At 35.4% G+C, this 10,622-nt stretch overlaps 1 protein-coding gene across 1 annotated transcript; it reads left to right on the top strand.

The window, feature by feature from the left end:
* Positions 1-2,948: 2,948 nt before the first annotated feature.
* On the top strand, positions 2,949-7,853 carry LOC136267860 (uncharacterized). Its single transcript, XM_066063028.1, has one exon. It carries the CDS (start codon positions 3,888-3,890, stop codon positions 7,440-7,442), a length of 3,555 nt encoding a protein of 1,184 aa, XP_065919100.1. The 5' UTR covers positions 2,949-3,887; the 3' UTR covers positions 7,443-7,853.
* The last annotated feature ends 2,769 nt before the right edge of the window (positions 7,854-10,622 follow it).

The raw sequence follows: 10,622 nt of genomic DNA, 5'->3' as shown, positions 1-10,622 counted from the left end.
AGTTCATAAACAGGAGGTTTAAAGTAATATTACTCACTTGTCAACTGCCGATGCAATGATGGTGGTTGTTTTGGTAGTTGTGCAAGACTCTATGGTTATCTTACTACTGTACATGATTATGCAAATAGGACCAGTACTAGTGATATACACCTGTATGATCACTTACAAATTGCGGTTCTCAATTACATGAGTCTTGGGGGTGAAACACGTAGGGGTTCTCAACTTTGAAGCCACAGGGATTTCTAAGGCCACGCTAACAATCCTAATATCAATTTGAGACAAATGGCTGATTGTGTGTTTCTATTATTTACCACCATTGAGTGGTTAGTATATCAGTGGCTCAGAAGTTTGTGAAAGAATCAAATCTGAGATGCTACCAGAACTCCTTTGCTTTGCTGTTCTTATAAAAGTGTTATTACTTTAAAGCATATTTGTAACTCGCACTGCAAAAATCGGTATTATGGCCTTTCCAGAAATATGATTATACACATTTTTGGCCTATAATTTTAATTGGTAAAATTCAACATACAACACACCGATCATCAAACAGTATGGTAGTGCTGTTGATGTAGTGATAACCCCAAAAGTGATACATGCCACCTAAATTTCTACTTTAAAATCATCCTGAAGACATCTTATGTGAAGAAAAGCACCTTTACGGAATTATCTAACATCAAATACAGCATTAAAAACAATAATACACATACAGGAGGCTTGATATAGAATTTTTAAAAACCACCGAAATTCAATTTTTTGTATTCAAACCTGCCTGCCTGACTGCAGTTGCAAGGCTGCAGGCCAGCACATGATCACCATTTTATGCCAAAACAGTAAACAAACTCTCACCAGTGGCATGTGCCTTTTGGGCTCCTGATACACGTGTGCCCTCTGTACCTAATTGTCTTTCCATTTATCTTCCATTGCCATAATGAAACTATATCAAGGCATTAATTTTTTGTGTCAACACTTTCCTTAAGCTGCATATTTAGACTCCACAAAAGTTTTCAAAGTGTTTATGCTTGGTAAATGCCTGTAACTTCAATATTGGAACAAGACCACGCCAATTAACGGATTAATAATGATCAAGCGTGGAGACCACTCTTTTAACAATCTATTTACGTGATCACAATTACACCTTATTATTTGTCTAGTTAATGTTAGCACAGTGAAATTACAAAATAGTGGCATGTCCCCTGGTAGCCAGTGGTAGGCGATAGGCTGATTTGAGATACTCTAATACAGCAGTCACCCTGATACAAATGACACGTGTGCTGTATACTGTGGCAAAAAAACCAAACAAACTATAATATGATGTAGAGTCCAAGAAATAAAAAGTAGTGAAACAAGAGATGAACGATGGTATTCAGAGCTTGGTGGGAAAATGTCTACTTTGGCATTGAACTAAATGTGACCAAATTTGACAAAACCAGGCATCCACAATTGTGACCGGATTTGTGAAAAGGTACCTTTTCCACACATTTGACATACTAGCAAACAATATGTCATAACTGTTGACTCCTTGCACTGATTGACTTTCTTTTTGTATCAAAATGTAGCCACATAATGTAGGCACACTCATGGAAAATTACAGATACGTGCTTGCAGTGATATGAAAGTTACAAAGTTTGGGAGTTGAAAAAATGGGTCAAATTTTATGTGTGAAAAAGGTACCTTTTCGCAAATCCGGTCACAATTTATGAATTTGAGAGATCATAATTCAACATAGGAATATACTATCAGCTTAAAATTTTCACCTGTTGTTGTGTGATAATTGCATGTAGGGACCCGCCGATTATGCTCATAATTTTACCTATTATGCTATGCTGCACTGCTCAAAAATTCACCTATTATGCTTAAATTAATGCTCAATATTTACCTATTATGCTCGATTATGCTCAATGTTCATGCCTTAGTTCATATGCTTTGCTACTAGTTTAACACTGTCAGTATAGAAAGAAAAAAATGAGTGGCTGGAACACAAATAAATTCTTGCTGCATGTAAGAGAAAAGATCGATATACTCTAATAGAACAGTCAGTTTGATGATTGTTCTATTAGATTTACTGACTGCTCTATTAGAGTATGTCGATCTTATTTTGCAATTGTCATTTTTCCAGCAAGAATTTATACTATCGTACAAATATTTAACCTATTATGCTGGAATTATGCTCAATGCTTTTAGGTACCTATTATGCTCAAAATTATGCCAGCATAATCGGCGGGTCCCTAATTGCATGTGTGAAAATTGCAGGTTAATAGCATGCCGGCAGTTAACATTACAGTTGGTCCAAGTCAAAGAATTGGATGTGTGTGGAAGCCTGGTTTTGTCAAATTTGGTCACAAATAATTGTTATAACATGCCAATGTAGGGAATTTCTCGCAAAGCTATGCAGTAATACCTTCATTCATTTCTTGTTTCATTGCTTTTTATCACTTGAATTCCATTTCATTTTGAAATTAATACTGAATTCTTAAATATGTGACCGGGCCTGTGAAAACAGGGAATGTGGGCTCAAACTACACATTGTCACTCCACACATCATATCTCAGTACTTGAACAGAATATTTACATTCTGTTACTTGCATCATAAAGCCAACTAAATGCTTACTACAAGCTGGAAATTAGATTGCCATAGCATAATGGCACAAAAAGTTATGAACGATGGAAATTTGAAAGTAGGCAAAATCATGTGCCCACATGTCCTATTTTTGCAGGCCCAGTCACATAATATTATGCTGGTTAGTATTATTAATAGTATTTGTCTCACACTAATTTCAATGTGAAGTTATGCATTATTGAAGTCTTGAGATTTAAGGCTATATGCCTACTTTTCACAGATCTAGTCACATTTAATGTAGTTTGTTGACCCAGGAACAAACAAAAGTTAACAGGCTAGCTTCCATTGAGTTGTCAACATGTAACACCAAGTGTGACCATCTGTCACCTGGTTGCATAAGTGCACATCATAATTAAATTCCACAATCCTAATATAGTAACAGGTCAGGCTTTGCTCATCATTATTATTACTGTCACGTTATGATTGTTGGTGGGTGCTCTACCATGCAGGATCACTGAGCCTCAAATATTTCTCAGGTAGTAGAGGATCTAAGCTTGTGAAGTTAACGATATCAAAATTTCCCAGCCACCCACCCTGATAGCCTGCTTTTTTATATGTTGCTTCTGGTAACTGAGGTGTGGGCACAAATTGCCAAATAATTATAGTTAATAGTTGCCTAGTCCAAGGCTCTGTGTGTGTGTTATCACTAAAATGCTAACTGTCATTAAATTTAATGTGTCACAACTGAATGTGTTAATCCTTGTTACAATTGTATGCTTGCAATGTGGTTGCTGAATGTTGCCGCTGCTGGGTTGACATAAGTAATACTGGAGTGACTGGATGTATTATGTAAAGTGTGGTGTGACAGTCAACACATACCCATTGCCTATTTGGGCTGATGTATCATACCTTACCTCCCCCAAAGAGTTGTATGCATATGAACGTATGTCTGTATAACTGGTCTGTAAAGTGATGTGTTGTTGTAATATGTCGTGGTTGCATGCCGTAATGTTACGGTGGAAGGGTGGTTTGTGTAGGAAAGCATGCAGTAATGTGTCGTGGTCCATTTGTATGTGCTCAAGTTAGCATGTTAACAATACGTAATATATTAATTTTCATTTACATTGAAAAATTATTGAAAGGTGTGGATAAACATGTTGTGTATAGAACAATAAATCTATTGAGAATACAATTACTTTCAACTTCTACATTAACAATAAACCAATGCACATTGTGATTTTATTCATGACTCATAGTTTACAGACATAATAATGAATAATGTGCTGCAAGAGTTTAGTAATGTGTGCTATCCATACTGAGCTGGACAACCATGAATATTGCAGTAGGCGTGGTGTTGGTTTTTTGCATTGTACAAGGCGAGGGAGCTAGAAAACAAGAGAATTTAACACATTGCATAGGGTCCAATGGATATCGAAACTTCAGCAGGTGTTCTGGAAGATGTCACAATTGGTCAAATGTAGTTAATAATTTTAGTAATTACTTTGTGTCATGTACTGAGATATGGTTTCTTCCTGGAATATATAACTTGGATGGTCACTTTCCTATAGTTAATGCTGTCAATATATCATTGAATGGCATCAGCAGTGATGATGTGGCTGTTACTATCAACTGTACAAAAGATGATTCCTTTATGAGCATTTATAATTCAAGTTTGTTTGAGATACACAATATAACATTTATCAACTGTGGAACATCACTGATAAAGGTTTATGATGTATTATTTCCAGATACAACAAGTGCTGCTTTACTATTGTACAATGTGTTATCAGCAGCGATAACTGATGTGGTATTCATAAACAGTCATGGTCATGGCATAATTGGATATGATTTGACTGGAAGGTTTGTTCTAGATAGGATCAGAATTACTGAAGACAGAAAACTGAATACAACATATGTCACTGGTGGGATTTTAATGGTGTTTATTGATAATGAAGTAAATTTAAGGATGTCAAAGATACAGAGTGTGTTAATAAATAACTTGCAAATTACACATATATTTTCAAACTTGTCAATTAGCGAATTAAAAAGAAAAAATCAACTCACGGATTCAGTAGCAATTGGCATTGCTTTCTACCAAAGCAATTACCCTGTTAATATTCAAATACAACATAGTAGTATAACAAACCTTACATCTTACAAAGGTTCACACATTTGTATTTCCCATCAACCATATGTAAAGAACATTGTAAACTTTAGCAATGTTTCCTTTACAAACAATACTAACCGCCTAGATTTTTCACTTTTTAAAGTGCGAACCATGAAGATCCCAAATCATTTGGATAGGAACACTTTATTTCTTATTATTAAAAATTGTACCATATCTTACAATGCAATGGCTTTTTGGCAGCCATTTGATGAGGAAATTGTTCTCTTCATAAATTTAACAATAACTTTAACAGAATTTTCATACAACTACAAGTTATTAAGTACTCAAAAAAGCATGAGATTTGATAGCCTTGTGGAGATAACCATCAAACAATGTAGATTTTTCTCAAACATGTTGAACATTGAGTTTAAAAGCATTGCAAAATTGGTTATAAGTGGTTACAATGTTTTCCAAAACAACACTGCAAATAATGGATTCTTTATTTCAATCTTCAAAAGTTATCCAATTTTTGATGGCTATAATGAATTTTCCAACAACACTGGCAATCCTATTTTGTCATTTTACCGATGGGCAACTGTTAAAGAAGGAACTGTAATAAACATGACTAATAATAAAGCTTTTTCTGATGTGAACAGAGTCTCAAAGAAACACTTGTTCTTAATATATGTGCATGCTTCAATAAATAGTCTCTTTCAGTGTCCCTTTCAGGTTAGCACTGGTCAAACATTTCTCAAGTACAGGCATTTCATCAATGTCAGTATTAGCATACTGAACAACCTAAACTATACATATGCACTGTATAAGACACAACTGAACAGCTGCTACTGGCAAAGTGGAACTGCTTTTAATTCCATTGGTGTAAAGAATGAGCTTTCATCAACTCCTGGTAAAGTGTACAAAGAGATATTTAATTACAATGGAAATCAAAAGAGACTTGTCAATAGAGAAGGAGCTTTCATTTGTACCTGCAATAATAACACTGATATAGATTGTTTCAATGATCATATTGCACTAGCATTTCCAGGAGAAACTATCACTATCAATGTAGTATTATTGTCCCCTCTTCCAGAGACTGCTGTACACATCGACTCATCCCAAGTACTCAATAATTCCATTTCTCCTCCTTGTGAAGTGCCACTTTCAAAGGTTTATCTAGTTTCAAACATATGCACTTCATTAGTTTACGAAATTGTCTCAAATTCTTCAAAAGCATGCTCCATTTATTTAAAACTGATGACTGCAGATAAGCCAGTAACATTATTCATTTACTACCTCAAGCTTAAAGATTGCCCTGTAGGTTTTCAGCATATCAATGGATCATGTATTTGTAATCCACTTTTGTTAGAAGTCTTCCCAGGCCTCATGTGTGACATCAATACGCAAACAATTACAAGACCAATGAGCAGTTGGATAGGGAGTATAAACAATGACACCTTGTATGTTGAATACTGCTTAGCACATTTTTGTTTGACAAAACCCAGTAACATTCAACTAAAGTCACCAGATACTCAGTGCATTAACAACAGAGTAGGAGTGATGTGTGGACACTGCCCTACTGGATTTGACTCTGTTCTTGGTTCCCTAAAATGTAAGAAGTGCTCAAATTTCTGGCTATTTCTGTTGCCAGTATTTTTACTAGCTGGAATTTTGTTGATCTTTTTACTGTTTACTCTGAATCTTACAGTGGTTGATGGCAAAATTAATGGCTTTTTATTATATGTGAGTTTAATGTTAGGAAATAATTACAATATCTTTCCAACTAGGAATGTGCTGTTTGTTTTAATGTCGTTGTGCAATTTAGATCTTGGAATTGAGACATGTTTCTATCATGGCATGACAGAATATGACAAAACATGGCTACAGTTTGTTTTTCCATTTTACCTTATAAGTATTGTTTCAGTGTTAGCCATTACAAGCAGATATTGCAGCTCAATAGAAAGGCTCACCAGAAGAAGGGTAATACCTGTGATAGCTACCATCTTACTGTTATCATACAATAAATTGTTAATGGCAACAACTAAGGCACTTTTCTCATACAAAACAGTGTACAGACTGAATGATAACAGCAAACAAGTTATTTGGATGTGGGACTCTAGCTTATCCTTGATCAGCGTAAAATTTATTTTTCTGATTTTGGCAGGTTTAATAGTGTTTCTCTTTGTGTTGCTACCTTTAAATTTTCTTCTGCTGTTTACAAAGTTTTCATACAGATTTAAGTTTGTTAGCAAGTATTTGAAACCATTTTTAGATGCGTATCAAGCTCCTTTTAATGATGACTGTCGCTACTTCCTTGGATTAGGGTTTGTCATTCGCTGCGTGATGTTAATCTTTGGAAATAGAATTTTGGAAATCCACCAAACATTGGCAGTGCTCATATCGGTTAACACTGCTATTCTAATTTACCTCTGTACATTTAAGCCATTCAAAAAAACTTTCAATACAGTGTTGTATGTCAGCTTTTTGTGCAATACACAGTGTGTTATGATTTTGTCGATTTTTACAAACTTTAAGGTAAGTAAAGTTTACAGCATTTTATTTCATTTGCTGGTAATCATTGCTCTTATGGAGTTTGGAGGTGTTGTTCTATACTACTTTTATATCAATCACTTACAGAAGAACAAGACTTTAGCTAAGCTGCTTCAATACTTTGTAAATAGGTGCCAGAAACACATGACCCATTGTGACCAATTTCAAGCAATACCACTATCCAGATATGAGGAGTTTCAAGACGATCATGAGTTTGTAAGAACTCTATGAAAAACATTAAATTTAAGGTTAATATTTTTTGTGTTTTGTTTGATTGTGCTTTAAATCTTTCACTGTAAATACATACTCCCTGTCCAGTAATTATAGTAAGATTTTTAACATAAAGTTGTAGCAATTTAGCACTGTATAGCAATAGTACTGTAAAGCAATAGTCTTTGGTATTTATAATGATATAGAACTGTGTAAATACACGAGGTAGCAAAGGGTGGAAGTTGTGGCTACATAGAATGGGCTCTGGTATCAAAATCTTATACAACTAGTAACCATATCATGGCGAACAATGACAGGAGGTTGTCACAGAAAGTTTGTTTGTTTATTAAGATAATTCATTTTCAGAACAATCTGAGTGACCTTTTCACAGCTAGTTCTGTCATTTATGTAAGTTGCTACAATATGATACAACAAGACAGAATACACCTGTGTATTTCTCCAGGATTTTAATTAACTGTGTACGTATGTGGTTGACTAGTTTCAAATCTCATTAGACACATGTTAGCTATCTGACCAGACTGACCTTCTTGGCACAATACCAAAGCTATTTCTTTTAAAATGAAAAGCAGATGGATTATCATGAGTGGCTACAGGTATTTAGATGCATATGTCATAATATGTGTAATATGTATGTATATGTGTGCATGTGATACTGTGCACGCAAGTGCTTATACTCATGTGCAGTTGCACATGTTCTGGTTGTGTGATGCACTGTGTAGGCTAGAGTCAATTGTGCCACTAATGCAACTGGGCCTGTGGAAACAGGGTATACATATGAGCACATAATTATTTTAAAAGTTTATGATTCATAGCTGTTAATTGCATGCCATGATTCGTAGCTTTGCGATTTTCATGAGACTATCTAATGAGGATTTTAGCAGTTGTAAACATTTAATTGTCTTGCTTTCTGCAGTACTGAAAAATCAAGTCTAGTATGCTGAAAGCTATGCTGTCAAAATCATATGCTAAAAGGCCGGCCGATTTATTAGAGTGTCAAAATTTCCAGGTTGTTATATTAGAGTAAGTGACTGCTCTGTTTGAGTATCTGAAATTTCCATTATATCTCTGCAGCCAAGAGCTACATATGATGATATGAATTGCGGTAATAAGCATGTGTCATCTTGGCATGTTGTAAATTTCATTTTAAATTAAATCTTGAAAATTATTCCTAATGCTTTTGCTAGTTTAGTATTTAACAAAATTATTCTTCATAACTGCTACAAGTCTCACATTATGCCTAATGCTCTTGTACATACAGTAGCAAATGTGTGACTGTAAACAGGGCATGTGAGCACAAACTATAAGACCCATCAGGTAACATATCATATCTTTAAGTTAGTATATACCTCATATCACAGGGTTATATATCACATATTGCCCTGACCACAGGCGATGTCTAGATATCGCCCTGTGGTTAGGGTGATGTCATGATATAGTCCTGACTACAACTGCCTGGGTAGTTGGAAAAGGCAGATATAGTCAGATGCGGACACTTTCAAAAAGCATTTTTACATTTATATAACAGTTATTTTTCATACCTAACGCTGTTTTTACAGCAGTCTTCGCTTCCAGACCCAGGCGTTGATCTTGTCATAGTGCTCAAAGTGCATCTGCGAAGGACTAGACCAGCACTCCACAGCATGCCAAAGACCATATGTAACCGAATTTGCAAAAAGGGGTCTTCCACACACATCCAATTTACCAACTTTGATGAGTCATACCTTCAGATTGGAAATGGAGATTGACTTGAAATTTGGTCAGTAGTTAATACCAACATGGCTTAGTGGATGAAGAAAATTTCAGGGTAATAGGTTTCTTTATCACTAAATTATGGTCTTCCATGTTCATAGAATTGGATGTGTGTGGAAGACCCCTTTTCGCAAATCTGGTCATATATGTGACCGGATTTGCGAAAAGGTACCTTTTTCACACGCAAAATTTGACCCATTTTTTGAACTTTGAAGATTCATAACTTCTTTATCATTGTATATAATTGCCTGAAATGTTCCATGAGTGCAGCTAAAGTGTCTGGCTACATTTTGAGACTAAGAGCAAGCGATTCAGTATAAGGAATGAGGTGTTCATTTTTTTATTCGTTGGTATATATGTAAAATGTGTGGAAAAGGTACCTTTTCGCAAATCCAGCCACATATAGTGTTGTACACATGCTCTAAAGTCTAATACAGAGTTATATAGTTGTAGAGATTAGCTTGTATGCCCCATGCAACTTAGCTTAGCAGGCCAAATCCACAATCTTACGCCTTTTAGTATATGGCGCAGGTGCTTATACCAAGTGTGGAGGGTTTCAAGCACCTGGCCTACGAGATTAGGTTGGGACAATCTCTATGACTCTGAATTTGATTTCTAGCACACGTATACAACACTATATGGTCTTTAGAGTGCTAGTGTATCCTTCGCACATGCGCTTATATATGGATAAGTGCTATGACAAGATCGACTCCTGGGTCTGAAAGAGAATGCTGCTGTAAAAACAGCGTTAGGTATGAAAAATAATTGTTATATAAATGTAAAAATGCTTTTTGAAAATGTCCATGTCCCCATCCGTGTCCAACCGTATCCGCCTTTTCCAACTGCCCCAACTGCCTTTGATGCTGAGGCAGTTACGAAGCATTAGTTCCCTTTGATTATGTATATAGAGCTGCTTAAAGTTTTGCATTGTGGGTTTGAATTAGAGCTGGTTAAAGTTTTGCATTGTGGGTTTGAGTTAAATTTGTGTTGGTTTAGTTAGGGGCATTGTTGTGAAGCAAAAAGAATTGCGTGAGTCAACATTGCATAGTTCAGTTACTAAGCATCAATAAAAAATCGCTTTTACAATTTATGGATTATTTTTCTACACAATACATTTCAACTACATGAAAAGATTCCTCAAGCATTCACAACCTATATGTCTAAGTGTTTATTTTAGCACCTTAGATTACTTTATTCATCCATGAAGTAGTTATTTGGTTTAAAATGGTATCACTACCACCGGTGAAACCCAAAATCATCTCTTTTTTTTTGCCCACAATTTACACCCACTATCGATGTTTGTAAACCTCTGTATAAAAGTAATGTGGTGAATGCAGGTTTGTCTTCCTTTACCTACTGGGTGAGCATACCCTGGTATATATTACTTATATCATGGCCACTCGGGATTTGCCTGATATATATATACCCGCG

This window comes from Dysidea avara, chromosome 1 (genome assembly GCF_963678975.1).
Source record: "Dysidea avara chromosome 1, odDysAvar1.4, whole genome shotgun sequence".
NCBI lineage: Eukaryota > Metazoa > Porifera > Demospongiae > Dictyoceratida > Dysideidae > Dysidea > Dysidea avara.
Note: the sequence above shows the minus strand (reverse complement) of the source record. Positions and strands in the feature narration are given on the sequence as shown.

Coding starts and splice junctions, on each gene's coding strand:
- LOC136267860 (XM_066063028.1), top strand. CDS start 3,888: ATGAATATTGCAGTAGGCGTGGTGTTGGTTTTTTGCATTGTACAAGGC.